The sequence below is a fragment of the Cryptomeria japonica genome, chromosome 1 (genome assembly GCF_030272615.1).
Source record: "Cryptomeria japonica chromosome 1, Sugi_1.0, whole genome shotgun sequence".
NCBI classification, from domain to species: domain Eukaryota; kingdom Viridiplantae; phylum Streptophyta; class Pinopsida; order Cupressales; family Cupressaceae; genus Cryptomeria; species Cryptomeria japonica.
In genome coordinates this window covers 438,370-458,685 of record NC_081405.1, presented here as the reverse complement: position 1 = coordinate 458,685, position 20,316 = coordinate 438,370, and the positions used below count along the sequence as shown (strand labels likewise).

General features: G+C 40.7%; 1 protein-coding gene across 2 annotated transcripts in view; it reads right to left on the bottom strand.

The window, feature by feature from the left end:
• LOC131036644 (dol-P-Man:Man(7)GlcNAc(2)-PP-Dol alpha-1,6-mannosyltransferase) overlaps positions 1–20,061 on the bottom strand; it is a 229,051-nt gene extending 208,990 nt beyond the window's left edge. Inside the window, exon 1 of one of the 2 annotated variants that reach the window (XR_009104127.2) lies at positions 19,432–20,061. Coding sequence is in view for 1 of the 2 variants with exons in the window: in XM_057968579.2 (XP_057824562.1) it covers positions 19,432–19,459 (28 nt within the window). In the remaining variant the exon portion in view is untranslated. The remainder of the gene's footprint in view (positions 1–19,431) is intronic. The other variant, XM_057968579.2, reaches the window with a different exon arrangement.
• Positions 20,062–20,316: the final 255 nt, after the last annotated feature.

Below are 20,316 nucleotides of genomic sequence, written 5' to 3'. Positions count from 1 at the left end.
TTTTCTATGCTTTTTTAAAACAATTTGTTTATTTTTTGTTGCATTTAGATTGATTACAAATGATTCCTAGGTAGTCTAAATCATTTCTAAGTTATTTACACAAGATTTAACACAATTCTTGTTGAATTTTCACAATTTTTTTGAAGAATCTAGTTTTCAAAAAAAAATTCAAACCCTACTTTTTTTTTAAAAAAACTTCAAATGATGTCTAAATTTATTTAAACTAATGTAGATAGTTTGCTTAGTGCTAAATTGTTTAACTAAAATGTTAATTTTTTTTTGCACTTTGTATGTGTAGGTTAAGTAAGCATTAATCATGGCAAGGGAGCAATGGCCACTAGATCCATGCCCATCTGGATTTATAGGCACCCGTCCTAGAGGTGCTAGAGATGGGGCATGGAGGTATGCCTATGAGGGACCCGATCCTGGGTCAATTATATGCATAAAGTGTGAGAGAATACTTCATGGAGGTATCAACCGCCTCAAATACCACCTTGCAGGAATAGATAGGCATGATGCTAGAGCATGCCCTGGGACCAATGAAGAAATAAAAAGACAAATGAATGCCTTACTTGCAGCTGGGGAAGAGAAGAAACTGCAAAGGGAGAGGGCAAAACTAGCCATGAGATCAGCCATAGCTGAATCTCAAGGTGTTTCTACTGACCTTGAAGAGGAAGAAGAAGCACTTGAGGGCATAGTGGGCTCTCGGCGTGGCCCACGTATCCGCAAACCGACCATCAGCTCGCCCATTGCTTCTGCTTCCTCTAGTAGAGTACCTGGCCGAGGCCCTGTTCCACTTCCATCACAACGATCAGGTTCGATAGGTGATTATTTTGTGCCCAGAAACACACCTGGAGGACAACCATCATTAGAGGCTAGTGGATGGAATAAGGAGGTACATGAGAAAACTAACATTGCAGTTGCTGATTTTTGGTACTTCAACAACATTGCATTCAATGTGGCGGAGAATGCTTATTGGTTGAATTTGGTGACTGCTATGACAGTTTCAGGAAAGGGGTACAAGGCCCCTTCTCGCAGGGATTTGAGTGGGAGGTTAGTAAATTACTACATAGTCCACTTGATTTCATTTTTAATTATTTTTTAGATTTCTTGTTTATTAAATCAAAATTGTGTACTAATACCTAATTTCACTTTGCACTTACAGGTTGCTCACAAATGCAATTGCTAGGGCAAGAGAAGTGATGGAGGATCAAAAAATTGATTGGGCAAATTATGGCTGCACCATTCTTTCTGATGGATGGACAGATGGCAAGAACCGCACCATCATCAATTTTTTGGTCGCTTGCAAGGACAATGTAGTGTTCTTGAAATCTGTCGATGCCTCCAACAAGGTGAAAAATGCAGAAACATTGGCTGGAATGTTGGAGCGTGTCATCATGGAGGTGGGGGTAGAGAATGTGGTGCAAATCATCACAGATAATGCAGCAGCATATGTGTCAGCAGGTAGAATCCTTTTGAATTATCACCTTTAGGCATTAGCAATGTTCTCATTTGTTGTGGGCTTTGTTTTACTTGGTTGCATATTTCTTAAGAATAAATTCTTCTTTTGCAGGAAGAATCCTCCAAGAGAGGCACCCCACTCTTTTTTGGACACCTTGTGCAGCACATGTCCTTGACCTTCTTTTGGAGGACATAGGAAAACTTGAGTGGGTGACTCCAGTTGTGGAAGATGCAAGGAGGATCACCAAATATATCTACAATCACCCTTGGGTCCTAAATTTGATGAGACAACACACGCAAGGGAAAGATTTGGTCAGAGCTGGTGTCACAAGGTTTGCAACGATTTTCTTGACGTTGCAAAGCATTCTTGCTGCATTGACTTCTTTGAAACAAATGTTTGTGAGTGGAGAATGGCTTAACTCACCTTATTCAAAGAAGCCTGAAGGAGAGGCTGTCGCATGCATAGTCTTCGACAACCAATTTGCACAAAGGGCTGCAGAGATTGTGAAGGTTGTTACTTCAAAACTTTAATTTTTAAATTTTAGTTATTCTTGATTCAAGTCTCTCATTACTAATTTGTAACTTCATTATTTAAATTTTGATCTTTTTGTAATTTGTATTTTTCAATTGTAGGTGTCAGAGCCCTTGGTTCGAGTTCTTCGCTTGGTGGATGGGGATAAAACCCCAATGGGATATCTTTATGAGGCCATGGATAGGGCCAAAGAGTCTATCAAAAATTACTACAAGGGGGATAGGCTCAAATTTGATCCCATTTGGGAAATTGTTGATAGGAGGTGGAACAATCAGCTCCACCAACCCATTCATGCAGCAGGGTACTTCCTCAACCCTCATTTTAGGTTCGGGGGTTCTTACTCAGATTCGAATGGAGAAGTCATGGAGGGCCTCAGTACATGCATTGAGAGGATGGTACCTGATGTTGAGGAGAGAGACCTCATTGTGAGTGAGCTCCAAAATTATGAGGGAGGAAGGGGTAAGCTATTCTCTTCAGAGCTGGCTAGGAGAGGAAGAACCACTCAAACCCCAGGTATAACATTTGCCATTTGGATTTTGGGATCTAAAGACTAAAATGATTGATAAATTATGTTTTCTCTTTTCTCTTTGCTTTCTAACTTTTCCATTTTATTTATTTTGCAGATGCTTGGTGGCAAAATTGGGGTGGAAACACCCCACATCTCAAAAAATTTGCCCTCAGAGTCTTATGTCAGCCTTGCAGTTCATCCAATTGTGAGCGCAATTGGAGCTTGTTTGAAGCAATCCACATGAAGAAGAGGAGCAAGTTAGCGCAGAAACGGCTCAATGACCTTGTCTACGTGCAATATAATCTTCGATTGCGCGTAAAGAAGGTAGAGGAACTAGAAGGTGGTCCAATTGACTTGGATGATATAGATCCTTACAGTGATTGGACATCACAGGAGCAGCCTCCATTGTTTTCCGACACTGACATCACTGATTTGGAGAGGCAGGCTATGGAGGAGGGGGGTGGATTTGGTTTCAGGCTGGATGACATTGAGGAGGATGAGGATGAGGATGAGGATGAGGATTCATTGCCAGTGCCAGAGGCAGGTGGAGACATAGCTTCATCCAGGATGGAGGATGAGTCTCAATCAACCATACCGAGCGAGGAGGCACAGTCACGCCCAGTCCCACAGCAGACTTATACGACTAGACAGTCTAGACCCTCTAGTTCTACCTCTCCCCATGTTTTTGCTAGAGCTGGGAAGAGGAAGTTGTAATTGTAATTTGTGATGATGTATTTACTTTTGGTTTTACAAAAACTATTTAGTAATTTACTATTTTGCTTCAGGCTTCCAGCCATCAGCATTCCTCATGAGGATGCGATTTTGTAGACACTTTGCATTTAAATATATCTAGAATCAGCTTGTTTCTTTTGTGTTATCATTTATTGACTCTTTGGATGCATCTTCTCATTAAAAATTGCAAAAAAAATGCGTTTTTTACTAAGTTTAAGCGTGTTTTTAAGTTGTCGAGTTTTTCGCCGAGTTTTTCCCGAGTTTTCGCCGAGTTTTTTTCCCAGGGGCTTGGCGAGTCGAGCCGAGTCGCGAGTAGTTCAACTATGATCTGGACAGCCAACGGGGTGACTGACCAGGATGAATGGATGAAGCAATTTCCCGCCACACTGAGAGGAGTGGCTATTGACTGGTATTCAGACTTGGATAAAACCGGGGTAACTACGTGGGATGAATTGAAGAAAGCATTCGAGAAGGAATTTCGGCTTCTCCGAGATGATAATGAGATAGTCTCCGAAATCTATGGAACAAAGCAAGGAAAGAAGGAGACCGTACGGGCGTATGACCGTCGGCTGAAGGAATTAGTCGGAAAGATGGAAAGCCAACCGGCTGATGGCTTAAAGAAGCGGTGGTTTGTCGAGGGTTTGAACCCTAAGCTACGACGAAAGATGAAAATTGTGCCTCCGACATCCTACGATGATGCATACAACTGGGCCATGGACTTGGAAAGTGAAAATAAGACGGCCAACAAGAAGAAGAATAGATCTTCGTCATCCTCTGAAGATGATACGTCGGAAGAAGAGAGTAGCAGTGATGAGAAGCCGAAGAAGAAAGTCACGGCCCTTCAGAAGGATATGGAACGGATGTTAAAAGAGTTTAAGACAATGAAGGGGACCACAAGCAAGGATGATGAACTGTGGTGCACGGATTGTAAGGAGAGCGGCCACACAAAGGCTGCCTGTCCCAAGAAGGCATTCTGTGACATCTGCCAGATCATGGGACATTCTACGAAGGAATGCCCATACAATCTGAAGGCACGTAACCAGCAAGTGCTCTTTGCACATGAGCAGCCCTCCACATCGGATTCAAACAATAATGCATCTTCCGGAGGCTACCGAGGAAACCGATGAGGGGGACGGGGGAATAATAATAATTCCACCAGAAGCAGGGTCCAATATGATGCGAAGGGACGCCCGATGATTCAATGTAGGGCTTGTAATCAATGGGGTCATTACGCACGAGAGTGTAATAACAATGACACCGCTCAAAAACTATGTCGGTGGTGTGGCCCCGGTGACCATGAAGATGCCGATTGTCCGAAGTCTGGCGTAGGGGCCAATCTGATTGATATCGAAGGCAACACACGGGGTAAAGAAGCCATCCTGCTCTTACCCGAGGGCAAGCAAAGGAAGCCCGATACCCCCATCCCCGCACGGAGAAGCAGAGAATGACGGAGGCAAGGGAGGAAATAGAAAGGGCCATGAAAGCCCAACAGGGAGAGACACACGAGTCATCTGGACCCTACTGCACAGACGCGGAGAGGAACATTGTACGGCAGATGCTCCAAATGGAGGTACCTGTGAAACTGGAAGACCTCCTACACACCATACCGCAATTGGGGACAGTGTTGTTGGGCACAAAGGTTGATAAACCCAAACCGAGAGACATGGACGCTCCCATACTAGGAAGCTCGGCAACAAATCCAGTTGTACTTACCGTCAACAATGGCCGACACCCAGCTGTGGTGGAGATGGGCATCCTGGGCACCATCCTGACGGATACTATAGTAGACGGCGGTTCCGGAGTAAATGTCCTTCCGGAGGACACATGGAAAAAGCTAGGAAAGCCCACTCTGTGGCCACCTACGTTTAATCTACTAGGTGCAGACCAGCACGGGATTAAACCCCTCGGCATGTTGATGGCACAGCAAGTCACCGTGGGTGCACAACCTTTTGTACTCGACTTCGTGGTCATTCCATTGAAACAGAAAGGGTACGACGCCATACTTGGAAGAGGATGGTTGGTGGCAGCGAAAGCAAACCACAACTGGAAACGAAATACACTCTCGATGGAGAGCGGAGGCAAGAAATTCACTATTGATCTCCGAACACAGTTGGTGAGCGAGGAAATTGCCTCTTCCTCGGGATCTGAATCTGAGAGGGAAAATGACCCACGAGACGAAGGGAGAGAGGGGATGGACCCAGATGCCGAAGGCATATTAAAACTCAGAGGTTGCTGTTCGAAGGATGACACAGATTCACTAAATGGATTGTTCCATTGGCAACAGGAGGACTATGAGATGTTCTCGCCCTCCTGTAACGTATTAAGCGTCGAAGGAGAGGAACCAAAGCAACCAACAAAGGTGTACCTGCCGGAATACAAAGAATATTGGAAGGGAGACGCCCCAAACCCTAGCGACGTAAATAATCCGAAGAGTGTCGGCAACGATTGGAACCCTATGTGGAAGGCCGCAGCCTTCAAAATATTTATTATTCTTCTTCTTCTTATGTATGGGAAGGAGACCATGGTCCCTGTAGAATTTGTGGTTCCAGGTCTTCGGATGGCCATGGAAAATAAACTTGCCACCAATAGGTTCAAATTGAAACCCTACCACGAGAAGCGCGTAGGGGACCCGAGAGGCCAGAAGGACACCCGGGAGTCCGGAGGGGGACCCGAGAGGATGGACGGGGACTCGAGAGGCCGAGCAGGCGACTCGCCAGTTATAGGACCAAAACAGGAGACTCTCGAGCGAGGAAAACCGAGAAGGATGAAGGGCAATCCCAGAGACACGGGACCCGAGCAGACGACTCTCTAAGACATCTAAATTAGGAGATGAGGGAAAAAAAAACAAAAAAAAACGTACGGTCGTATGACAGGCGACCGTACGGTCAAAAAATAAATAAAAAATAAATTTTAAAAAAAAAAAAAAAAAAGAAAGAGAGGAAAATGGCCACCGTACGGTGGGACCACCGTGCGGTGAAACCACCTTCCACCGACGGTGGCACCACCGTGCGGTGGTGGGACCACCGTGCGGTGAAACCACCTTCCACCGACGGTGACACCACTATGCGGTGGAACCACCGACGTTGGCACCACCGTGCGGTGGGAGCCACCGAAGGCCGCGCAAGGATAACACGCCGCACACCGAGGATAGAAAGAAGACACCGCCGCGCAAGGATAAGACGCCGCACAACCCCGCGCAACAAGAAAGACGCCGCACACCGCACAACAAGGGATAAAGGAGGAGGAAGACACACCGCACGTCCCGACCACGCACCGCACGGCCCGATCAACACGCACAGCAAGGGTTACGCACACCAATGCGCAACAGCCGCAAAAGGAAAAAGAAAAAAAAGAGACCAAGCCCGCACAATCCACACAGCCACGTAAGGGCAAAACGACCGCCACAGGTAGACCAAGCCCGCACAATCCACACAGCCACGTAAGGGCAAAACGACCGCCACAGGTAGACCAAGCAGCCGCACGATTGGAGGTGGTATGGCCGGGGTGCCCATCAGGGACATTACAGTGCCTTACATTATTAAAAAAAAAAAAAAACGACGACGACCAGATTTAAAATGATTCGCTGGAGTTTGAAGCCAGGACATTGGAAATTCAGAGTGGAAAAGAAGGGTTTTTGGCATCTTAAAATATCACAAAAATGCTGTGCGCTGCGGGGTCCTGGGGCGCTGCCCCTCGACCCCGCTGGAGGCGTTGCCCCCAGACCCCAGTTTATTTTTGAGAAAGAAGCTCGCAGCTAAGCATTGGCAGGGAAGCCATAAGCCATAGAGGGAGACGGATTTGGAGGTTGGGAACAAACAGAGTTTGAGGGAAGGCATTGCAGGTCCGCGCAGTTGTATGACACCAGGGAGTTATTCAGTTCAGTTTTTTTTGCCTTTGGGGAGTGTGCTGGAGGATTCGAGGTGTCTCCTAGCATTTGTGCCAGCAAATTGTGGCCGCCTCCAGGCATGACTGGTACGCTTTGAGGAACTCAGAGTATGTCTCAGCTGGACGTGAGGTTGCCATGGTGGATGCACAGAGGGCTCGGGAGGAGCTGACCACCAGGTTGGAGGCAATAGTCGCACGAGACTTAGTTCAGCGTACCCAGGAGTTGGATGCCGGGAGAGCAGCACGGGTGGCTATCGAGGACAAATTGGCTAGGGAGACAGTATCAATCGAGTAGCAGTTGGTGGAAGCTGAGACTGAAAAACATGTTTTGCAGACAAGTTTGGGTTAGGCACAGGAGGACTGTGATGGCAACGGAAGCAATATTGGTGAAATCCGCCCTTGAGCATCGGATGGTAGCAAAAAAGGGTTTTTAGGCGAGGACGCAGCGAGTGTATAAGATCTGGGCCCGATTGGCGTCAGTAGTTCCTGCCGTTCATATCTATTTTGTATTAAGTCGTCGGAGTCGACTTCTTTTCTTGGGGGGGATGATGTTGCCAGGAATAATCATTATGTTATGTTGTTATATTATGTTTATGTTGTCGTCGGTAATAATGAGTTACGGCGGTCAGCTAGTTAGCCGACGGGTAGGTAGTTGGAGTCGCGACGGTTGTGTCACACCCCTTCGGCTGTCATATATTGTACCACCTCCGGGTGTTGGAGGACATGTAATGTGGACGACAGATTATAATATGAACATCTTTTGACATTAATGGCAAGCTTATTCTGGTACTTCTTTTGTATTTGCATTGTGCATTGCTATTCAGTTTTTGTATTCTTCCTGTTTACCCAGTGAGGTAAACAACCCATTCTTCAACTCAACTCCTATGACACCAATTTGCTCTCCCAACCAATGTTTTGCTACTTTGGTTATAACAGTCACAAGGAATTCAGAAAGTACATGAAAGACTAAATGCCAAATTCTCTACCCCCACAATGCTCAACCTGGATTGTAATTGGCTTATCATAAACTTGTGTCACAGTACGAAACCAAACAGCAAGAATTTGAAGAGAACAGAAAACAACAATTCCAATTGGCATATTTCTGAGCAAATGTTGTTTTCGCCAGTTTGTGAGGGTGTTTGTGACAGTTTCACCACTTTGTGCAGAAAATAGAAATGATTTTGCACCTGTGGGAACCAATGAAAATGTTCCCCTTTTTTTCTGCAAGAAAAACCATCTTGCAGTAGTTGCTGCAGAATTCCTATAGCAGCTGCAACTGCCTTCTGGATCTTGTAATGGCATCTTACAACACCTGCAACGATTACAATCAGCACATGCATTTGGCAACAGTATCTTACAGCAGCTGCAACAGTGTCCTTCAGCAGCTTGGGCAACTGCATGAACAGTCTATGGCACAAACATGGATCACAACACTCACTGATGCTCTTGCACAATCAGCAAGTCCCACTTAGCACTAAGTATGATCTATTTTTTGGTTCAAACCTCCCCAATATGGAGGCTTTTGGTACCCAGGACTCAAAGACAGAGGGAGGCTGAACCCCTCAACTGATGATATGTATGCCATCTTGCCTTACACACCAAAATAAATCTAGGCCAAAATCTGGAACGTCACTGTCTCTGATTGTCTGTGTGAGCTAATGATAGAGTGCTTGAACATGGAGGAATTTGACCAGCATTGGTTCTTTCCAAGGGAATTAAACTTGTTCTTCCACTCAACATCTTCCCATGAAGATTCAACACCTCTGTAGGTTGCTATTTCTTCCCTCTGTTAGCAAACAACATTGGTCTTTCCACCCTTGTTCAGGCAGTACTGTTTGCCCTTTAGTAATTGTTGGAATATTACATCTTAGTACAGTAAGTATGGATTAGACAATTAATGTGATAAATAATTGTTAGTATAGAAATAAAACAGATGTTAGTTATGTGGTAATTATTTGGGTGGAGAAGTTTTGTACGAGAAGACACAAGATTTATAAGCCAATGCATATCAAAGTAAAATAAGCCCAACAAGATTTCACCCGATGCACCTGGCAGGCAGGCTGCTTGGTACATCCCCAGGGACTAGTCTCGCCTCAGCTCGCCCCAAATGGGTGCTCGGCTGGGTCACGGGGATACCCTATGGCACCAAAAAAAAAAGCCCAACAAATTCTATATAGTATTCCATTATTAATTTGGTGAAAATCATAGTGTGACTATTATCCTTTGTGTATGCTCACCATTTTCAACATGGTATTAGAGCAACAATTTGGTCTGTACGAGGGACGATGCGGAGGAATGACATCTTTCGGCATTAGCTTGCATACAAATAGTGATGACTGCTTGAGATTTTAATAAAAATATTGTGTCAGATTTAAAGATATCTCACCATTACAAAAGCTTTTCTACATTGTTGTTTGATCAGGTGATTGTGCAATGACTATTCATCTACATTATCAAAAACTCTTGGTTGATTAAAGCTGCATCACCCATGCTACATGTGCAGGAAAGTATTTCAGGCAGCCGCCACTATATTTTTCACATACAGGTTAGGGACTATAACATGAACAAACATAATTTAATATTTATTTTTATTTTTTATTGTGTAGTGTGGTTTGGGCTTTTGACTAAATAAGGGTGGTGAATATTTGTTTCTGGCGTAGAAGGGTTTTCTTTTTTGGGTGAATGTGTTAAGAGGTTCCTTGACAATTTGAAAATAAACGTGAGGTTTAAAAAATATAAAAAAATAAAAATAAAAAAGGAGGTTAGATGCAGTTGTACCAAAAATGTGAGAAGCTAAATTTGAATGCATTTTAAAATTATCAAGTGCAAAAGACAGTTCATGCGGATGTTTATTTGCTGCTGCATTGTAGTGTGTGAAAATTTGAATTTATGGTTTCAAAAGGCTGAATCATATACACAAAAGTGTTGATTTTTGGAGGTGGGTGTGGTTTCCAAGACTTTCAACCATTTTTAAGCACTGTTTAGATGGTTGCATAAGGTTTTCGTGATGATATGTGGTGAAGTTGGAAGCAAAATCTCTTACTAAGATTTGATAGAAGGTCACTAGTTCAAATATGTTTTAGACTTTATAATCGCATCATTTCTGCATATCTGTATGCTCTTTAAATGTTATAAGGTCTTTTCTTTTCTTTAAAGAAAATATAGGCATATGACCAGTCAAACCAGACTGATTTTGGTACCATCCAGATTTGTTGGTGATGTTTTTCAGTTTTTGGAGATTTTATCATATTTTGTATAAAAATTTATTGCAAAATATGCATTTTTGGTAGAAATTGACACCTTGCAAATGGTTATTGTCATTGTACACACTTTGCTCACCATGCTAGGAATATTTTATCATTTGTAGTCTGGGAATAATTTCATACATGTATTTCACTAATTAGGCTTTCAAAGATTGTAGTGCTACTTCTAACAAGTAAGATCTAAAGAGGTCAAAGAAGACATCTGGCCAACACCAAAGATTGGAGGAATTTCTCCATCTCAAGCTATCTTCTTCCTTTAAAATGGTAGATTGTATGAGAAGCAACACCACCTTTGTGTCCCTTCTTGGAGCAAGGAAGACTTCATAGGTTTGTATTTTGTAACAATGGGTAGTTAAAGCATGGAAATTCACACTTTTAAGATGGGATGTGATCTAGTGTAGATGCAACTCAATATGGATGTCACCCAGGTAGGTAGTTTGGGAGTTTGTGAATCTTGCGAATTATACCATTACAAAGGTTATGAGACAACTTGATGGAGCATTGTGGATGTAGCTCAACATGGATTGTTGTCCAATAGTTTGGGAGATTCATAATTCGAGAGTTTAGGGAGGTGGAATCCAAAAACCTTGGGAATTCAAGTCAAGAGCTACACCTTAATGAGTGTCACATGATAGCTTGATGGAGTTCTACTTGGTTCAAGAACTATTTAGAAAGAGAATCTTTTGACGAATATGTGGTTCTATTACAAAGAGAATATTTTGACAAATATGTGGTTCTATTTAGATTGATATAATAAGTGGGGGAATTGTGGAATATTACATCTTAGAAAAGCAAATATAGGTTAGATAATTAAATATAATAAAAAAATTGTTTTATAGAAATAAAACAAATGCTCGAATACCAATTGACGAGCATTTGTTTTCTCCAATTCCTTCTTCAAGGATATAATTTTGAACTCTACTTTTTCACAATTTTCTTCTTTTTCTTTTAATTTAATTCTCACTTCTTCCTCCATTCTTTTTGTTTCTTCAAGTTGCACTTTTAAATAGTTAGTTTTTCCGATTCCTCGAGGCCTTATGATAATTTTGCTTTGAGATCATCTTCTCTTTTAAATTGTTGGATTTGCAATTTTAGTTTCATGTTCTTTTTCTTGAGTTTTTTTTATTTCACTAAGGGCACATATGAGTTGTTCATTCAAATTAACTTATCCTTCATCTTCGTTATATTCACTTCTAAATCAACTTCTATAATGTCCCCTATTTGAATCACCTTATATTTTGCCCACAAGAGATTAGAGTAACATGGTTCAGGTCTGACCTGATTGCTTTATGAGAATTCCTGCTATGCTTTGATGCCCCCATCAAATGAAACCTTCTCCCCTTATCTTCCAATGTGAGGGAGCGTCACACCTCTTCATTGTGTTTGCCCTTTGTAAGGATCACAACCTTTCACAATCACCACCCTTCAAAAGAGTCACAACCCTTCATCATTTATGCCCATTGAAAGAGTCACAAAATTCCATCATTATGTCCTTTGAAAGAGTCACAACCTTTCATAATTTCCGTGTAACTTTGGAAGAGTCACTTCCTTATTTACTTCCCATTCCTTCCTTCTTCCATTGACTCTTCCTTGATTCACATGATCCATTCTTTTTTCTCCTCCCCCTCCCAAATGAGATTCTCTTTCTCCCTTTTATATCTCATGTTTGAGGGAGTCACAACTTTTCATTTCATGCCTTTTGACCATTCATTAACTTAATTAAATTTTAATTATCTTTTAATTTAAATTTTATTTTTATTCTTTTGTATTTTAATTTTACTATTAACTCCTATTTCAAAGTGGGGACATTACAATCTGCCCCTCCCAAAATTGCTTGTCCTCAAGCAATGACAGTTTTAAACCAAAGTTTATCCAATGTGAGGATCCCTAAACTAATCTTTAGAACCTCTTTGTGATATATGTTGATTTTAGTGATCAGAATTAACATGACTCAGAAATAAATAAATACACATACACAAGAACACCAAGATACCCTGGGAAAACCTCCCTCTTGAAGGTGAAAAAACCCAGCAAGCAATCTCAAATCAGATTAGAATAAACACAAAAGCAAATTACAACTTTGTCTTCTCAAGACATAGATCAATTAGGGCACAACTTATCTGAGACAATCTGATCAGAATATCCTTGAAGTGCAATTCACTGTCACTGAGTGTCTATCCGGCACCTCTAGGATAATATGTCAACCCTTGGTCAAGTTCTTCAACCTTGGAGAATGATTCGCTCAGCCTTGAACCAAGAAATCGTTGTTCTTGGATGATTCGCCCAAGTGATAGGTCGCTGATCTAACTGAAGTAATTCACCGCTGATACTTAGGAGAAAATTGCTAACAATCAGAAGTAGATCGCTGAATGAATGAATGCTTGAGTTGCATGTTTGATCGCCCAGATTAAATTGCTTATATAGGTGATTATGTCCTTAATCACCCTTGGTCGGCCTTGTATATTTTGGAGCCAAGTTACATTTCAAATATGGGTCAAGGCCCATTCACAAGTTACATCAATTGTTGCTTATTACAAGTTTCATTTGGGGTAGGACTCAATATGAGTCTCACTTAATTACAAGTTGCATATACCAATCAGTTATACAAGTTACACCCATCACCCAAATAGGGCCGGACCCAAATAGGGTTTACACAATAAAGTGATATGTCAAAATGCTAAGGCCGACAGGCCACTCAGCATTTTATGTACTAGGTCGGCCCTAGAAGGGATCTGACCTAGCTACAAATCAACACTCCCTCTTAGCTAGGGAGGATTCCTTCTGAATAACCAAGTCACATAGTGACAACCAACATGGCTACTCCCATGAAAAATGCAAATGAACACAACCACCATGGCTACTCCCATGGATGGAAACCAAATAAACATGACATCATCTCAACATGACGTTCACCATAGCTACTCCCAGAGGGTGAACAAACACATCATGGAATTTCTTCCATGACATCCACCATACCTACTCGCAGAGGGTGGATCCACCATACCTACTCATAGAGGGTGGAACAAGGGCTTTAATCTCAAACTTCTCCCAGAGAAGAATGCAACTCCACCATGCCTACTCGCAAAGGGTGGATCCTAAGTACATCATGGACTCTTTCATGATACCCATCATGCACAGCCGCAGAGAATGGATCCACCTTGCATTGCCTACAGAGGGTGGAAGAGGTCTTACATCTCAAAACTTCTCTACAGAGAAGTATAAACTGTCACCTTGCACTCTGCAAAGGGTGGAAGAGGTATTACACCTCAAAGAAACTACCACCTTGCACTCCGCAAAGGGTGGTCCCACCTTGCACTCTGCAGAGGGTGGAAGATACACACAATGTTATCATAGGAGCTGAAAACTCCCTCTTGGCCAAAGTATATTTTAGAGAAACAAGGAACACATGTTAGTTCTATCATAGAATCATAATCAAGAACATCCTTGCAATAATCATATAACAATTATAAATTCAGAACTGATTTGAATTCAAATGGTTAGCCATACTTCTCAAATCCAACACTAGAGATATCAATTTGTTTGTAAATCAGTTTTCAACATCAATGGTTAGAAAATAGCAACATGTTTAAGCTTTACTAAATATAATCAACAACAATGCATTCACTGAGGATTATGGGGAATATGTAACTCCCTCTTAATCCTTATCTAAGTAATAAGTTCACATGACTCAAAAACTAGTTGATTTACTCCTATCATAGTTTTAAGAATCTATCAACTATATCCTTAATTGAAAGTGTGAGTTGAAAGATTGTATAGGCTTTCATATCTAATCCCGATGGCACGAGCTGATTTGATGTTGGACTCCTTAGGCCATGCAAGAACTCTTCCTTCAGAAAATACAACCTAATAAGCTTTATCTTCTAGAGCAAATATAGAGATTAGATTCCTTTTTATTCCAGGTACAAACAAAACATTACTGAGATGAAGGGAAATACCAGAATCTAATTTGAAGGAAATAGAGCCAAAACCTCTTATTGCATAACAAGCATTGTTACCAATAGTCACATGAAGGTTGGACTCCTTCTCCACCAAATCTAAGAGATGCTCCTGATAGCCTATGATGTGTCTAGATGCACCACTATCAATCAGCCAAGTGAACTGTCTAACTGAACATTGCTTGACAAGGCTAAGACAAAGAGGAAGTCTTCATTATTCTGTTGTTTCGAGACTTCATTTAGGTTCACTTCTCCTTGCTCAAGCTGAGATTGACAGTCCTTTGCAAAGTGACCAAACTTGTTACATCTGAAGCATCAGATGTGAGACAAGTCCTTTGGTTTCTTCCTTGAATCAAGAGCACAGGGTTTGAAATCTCTATTTCTCTTGAAGTTATTCTTCTTTCAATGGCCACCTTCCTTCTTAGCTGTGAGGATATGATGATCACTATCATGAAGACTTCTAATTTTTCCTTTCGCGGCCAAGCGAGATTCCTCTTGAATACAATCTCCTCTCAATCGATCAAATTGAGGAAGCTCCACTCTTGCACTAATTCCTTGAATAAAGGGCTCCCATGTAGAAGGAAGACCATTTAGAGCCATCATAGTTAAGTTGTTGTCTTCAACATTCTTCCCAACGGTAGAAAGTTGATCCCTTAGCTCAGAGATCCTCATGAAGTAAGCAGCTACAAGTTCTCCCTTCTCAAATCGGATGTAAGAGAGTTGGTTCCTTAAGGCAAGTATGTAGCTAGTGTTGTTGACTTCGTACATCTTCTCCAATGTGTTGAACATCTCTCTCGCAGTCTTCTTCTTGGAGATGGATGACACAATGCGATCTTTGATGGAATCAATAATCATCCTTTGTGCTTGGTAGTCCTTCTTCTTCCATTCTTCCTTCTCCTTTTCGTCTTGAGGTTTAGCAGCATCCTTGCCGACGTATTCAGCAAGGTCATTTAAGGCCATCATTATTCTGACCTTCCATGAAGTGTAATTGGCGGAAACTTCCAACCTATCTTCAGCCCTAAGATAAGAAGTTGTGTTGACCTGAACTTGAGCAGTAGGTTAGACTGAAAAATGACTGTAATTGATGAATCTGATCACAACTATTACGAACCAAGCTCTAATACCATGTTGATTTTAGCGATCAGAATTAACATGACTCGGAAATAAATAAATACACATACACAAGAAAACCAAGATACCTTGGGAAAACCTCCCTCTTGGAGGTGAAAAAACCCAGCAAGCAATCTCAGATCAGATTAGAATAAACACAGAAGCAAATTACAACTTTGTCTTCTCAAGACATAGATCAATTAGGGCACAACTTATCTGAGACAATCTGATCAGAATATCCTTGAAGTGCAGTTCATTGTCACTGAGTGTCTATCCGGCACCTCTAGGATAATATGTCAACCCTTTGTCAAATTCTGCAACCTTGGAGAATGATTCGCTCATCCTTGAACCAAGATATCGTTGTTCTTGGATGATTCGCCCAAGTGATAGGTCGCTGATCTAACTGAAGTAATTCACCGCTGATACTTAGGAGAAATTCGCTGCTAATCAGAAGTAGATCGCTGAATGAATGAATGCTTGAGTTGTGTGTTTGATCACCCAGATTACATTGCTTATATAGGTGATTATGTCCTTAATCACCCTTGGTCGGCCTTGTATATTTTGGAGCCAAGTTACATTTCAAATATGGGTCAAGGCCCATTCACAAGTTACATCAATTGTTGCTTATTACAAGTTTCATTTGGGGTAGGACTCAATATGAGTCTCACTTAATTACAAGTTACATATACCAGTCAGTTATACAAGTTACACCCATCGCCCAAATAGGGCCAGACCCAAATAGGGTTTACACAATAAAGTGATATGTCAAAATGCTAAGGCCGACAGGCCACTCAGCATTTTATGTACTAGGTTGGCCCTAGAAGGGATCTAACCTAGCTACAAATCAACAATATATGTAGATTCTACAACACAACTCTATTATCACCGGAGGGCATATCTCTATCTTCAAGTTCAATGTGATTTATGGTTTATCTCAACTACTGATTGGAAGTATGCAATGTTTGTCATTTAAGAAAAAATCTCTCATCAATTGTAATCGTAAGAACTGTTTTAATTGGTCCTATGGATATCTCCTCGAGACAAAACAAGGAGGGACTTCCCATATATTGAGAAGAGGATTAGAAGCATGACACACATCTATAATTTTGTATCCCCCCCCCTTTTTTGGTTCACTCTTGTTATCCTCATATTCTAGATCAACCAAAAATAGGAATCCCATGATGATAGGAACATGTTTACAATAATCATAGACATTCTTGTAGTAGACATATCAAACAAAAAGTATACACATAAAAACACGGAGCATACACATTAAGACACAAAGTATACGCATGAATTGAAGAAATAATGAGCATTTAGTGAAAAAGTAGATTATGATAAACATAATGACTAACTAATTATCCTATAACCAATCATTGCTTAGTTCAGTAGGAAACAAAAACGGCCCAACCCAACTAAGCCCGAGAGTGCGTCACATCCAAATCATGGCCATTCACCTCACATCCCACAAGCAGTAGGAACATCCAATTATGACCAATTAAATACCTAGGGAAAATCAATTCATCACTTGGCCCACAAGAGGTAGGAATGTCCAACTATGACCAATTCCATCCCTTGGTGTGATCAATTCATCACTTAGCCCACAAGAGGCAGGAATGTCCAACTACTACCAATTCCATCCCTTGGGATAATCAATTCATCACTTGGCCCACAAGAGGCAGGAATGTCCAACTATGACCAATTCCATTCCTTGGGGTAATCAATTCATCACTTGGCCCGCAAGAGGCAAGAATGTCCAACTATGACCAATTCCATCAATTGGGGTAATCAGTTCATCACTTGGCCCACAAGAGGCAGGAATGTCCAACTATGACCAATTCCATCCCTTGGGGTAATCATTTCATCACTTGGCCCGCAAAAGCAAGAATGTCCAACTATGACCAATTCCATCCCTTGGGGTAATCAATTCATCACTTAGCCCGCAAGAGGCAAGAATGTCCAACTATGACCAATTCCATCCCTGGGGGTAATCAATTCATCACTTGGCCCCCAAGAGGCAGGAATGTCCAACTATGACCACTTCCATCCTATGGGGTAATCAATTCATCACTTGGCCCACAAGAGGCAGGAACATGCAACTATGACCAGTTCCATCCCTTGGGGTAAAAGTTTCAATGTTCCAATTTTTTTTTTCTTTTTTTTAATTGTGGAGTTTCACAAGATAATTTGTTTCTAGATCTTGAGGACGCAAGGGTGTCATAGCCACTAGATTTTTCCTCCACAAAGCTCCATTTGTTTGTTGTCCCTTCTATCTAGGGTTAATTCTCAAAACCCTTATCCCTCTTGTGTCCTCTTCTTGGTTGAGAAAGTCATGAATGTCTCTTTTTGGACTGTCATACCTTCATCCATGCAACACAGGTCTGTGCATATTCGCCCTTAAGATCTGCAACAAAACACCTTCAAAATCTGCTCTATATTCTTCAAAATTTATGCTCAAGAAGGTCTGGTACAATCTGCTCACAAATCTACTTAAATCTGCTCACAAGTCTGGAAATGTCTGCCCATAAATCTGGAAAATATCTGAAATAAATTGCTTCAGAATCTGCTTATTAACTTCAATGTTCTATACTCATAAGGTCTGCTAAATCTGCTCAGAAAATCTGAAATAATTTGCTTATTAAACCTTAAAAAATCTGCTCACAAAGTCTCCTTAAGTCTGATCTTAGGTCTGCTACAAATCGCCATTAATTCTGCTCTTTGATCTGCTACAATTATAATAATCTACTTTTTAATCGGAATGATAATCAATTGAGTCCATGTTAAAATGTTCTCCAATTATTCTTATTCATACCCACCAAATACCACTTGTAATGTCCCTCAGGCTGGTAGAATCATGCTCTGATACCATTTGTAATGTCCCCTATTTGAATCACCTTTATTTTGCCCACAAGAGATTAGAGTAACACAGTTCAGGTCTGATCTAATTGCTTTATGAGAACTCCTGCTATCCTGCTATGCTTTGATGCCCCCATCAAATGAAACCTTCTCCCCTTATATCTTCCAATGTGAGGGAGCGTCACACCCTCTTCATCATGTTTGCCCTTTGTAAGAATCACAACCTTTCACAATCACCACCCTTCAAAAGAGTCGCAACCCTTCATCATTTATGCCCATTGAAAGAAGCACAACCTTCCATAATTATGTCCTTTAAAAGAGTCACAACCTTTCATAATTTCTGCCTAACTTTGGAAGAGTCACTTCCTTATTTACTTCCCATGCCTTCTTCCATTGATTCTTCCTTGATTCGCATGCTCCATTCTTTCTTCTCCTCCCCCTCCCAAATGAGATTCCCTTTCTACCTTTTATATCTCATGTTTGAGAGAGTCACAACTTTTCATTTCATGCCTTTTGACCATTCATTAATTTAATTAAATTTTAATTATATTTAATTTTATTCTTTAATATTTTAATTTTAATTTTAATTTTATTTTTATTCTTTTGCATTTTAATTTTATTATTAAATCCTATTTCAAAGTGGGGACATTACAACTTCCCAATCTATTTCAGCGATATCTCTTCCCCTTTGACTCTTCTTCTTTTTCTTCATTTTGTAAGGTACCATCTTTTGACTCTACTGTCATATATAGGAATTCTTATTTATCATGGTCGGAGATACTCTTTTCAGATGAACTACTTTCCTCCTTGGAGTAGAGGCTCTTCTTATGTTTGTGAAAATTCCTTTTCTTCTCATTTCTAAACTTAATGATTATTTGCATCACTACTATTTATTCTGGGTCTGATATACTTGCTTAGTTTAATGCTTAAACATAGATATAGAAATGATATAATAATGAATGAACAACAAGAATAAATGTTCAGAGATAGGCAACCTTCTTATTAGCAGCAATAAGATAACAATTGATTTGCATTGAAGCACAGTTCAATAGATAGGGGAACATAAATGTTTCATGCAATTTCAATATTCAAAATGCAGTAATGAAAACAGTCAAAACAAATCCTTACTGCTCCAGATTGATGAAGCTTTCACCATCGGACCAACCCCTTAATCGATACAGCAGCCAATACACACAATCATCAATATATAATCAGCTCGCAGAAATTCTGAGCAGCTCGCATCCACGACAAGGGAAAAGAATGATCAAGCACAGTTAATGATTGGTCTGCAAGGCAAAGTCTCCCGTAGTGATATTCCGGACACCAGTTTCAAGATATAATTTGCTTCAGCGTTGGGAGGCGCTTCAGCAAAACAACTCGGCAGCAGTCTTCTTTCAACATCAAGCTTCACACATAGAGCAACACCATTCCACGAATTGCCAGAGCATCAACTAATATTTGCGTCAACCAGAAATATTAAATCAGCCCTTTTATTAATATCTACGATATTTCTCAAAGCCACGACCCAACAATGTTGAGATGCGCCAGACATAGAGAAAGCTCCGCTAAGAATTTAAGTCTCACACTGAGTATGAGATAGCCGCACCGGCCCGTCAATTGGTAGTATGAATAGAATGATATTGCAAGCCTCCACGAACTCAGGCAATGTCTTATGCTCGTGAAAGAATACATGTACCCAAAACACTTCTCCAGAAAACCTTACGGGAAAATGGCACCCTTAACAATAAACTTGTTCCCTAAATAATAGCAATTACAATCTTTGGCGGACTCAAAAAAATTCCACGGCAATAAAGATTTCATAAATTAGTATATCTATTTTTAGAGAAAGATAGGTAAGCTAAGTCCTAAATATATCATATTTGTTTATTATTGCATTTTAAAAATAATTATATTATTATATTATAATTAATATTAATTTATTATTATATTATGATATTTTAATCAATATTATATTATTATTAAGATATTACTATAATTTAATATTTTTATATT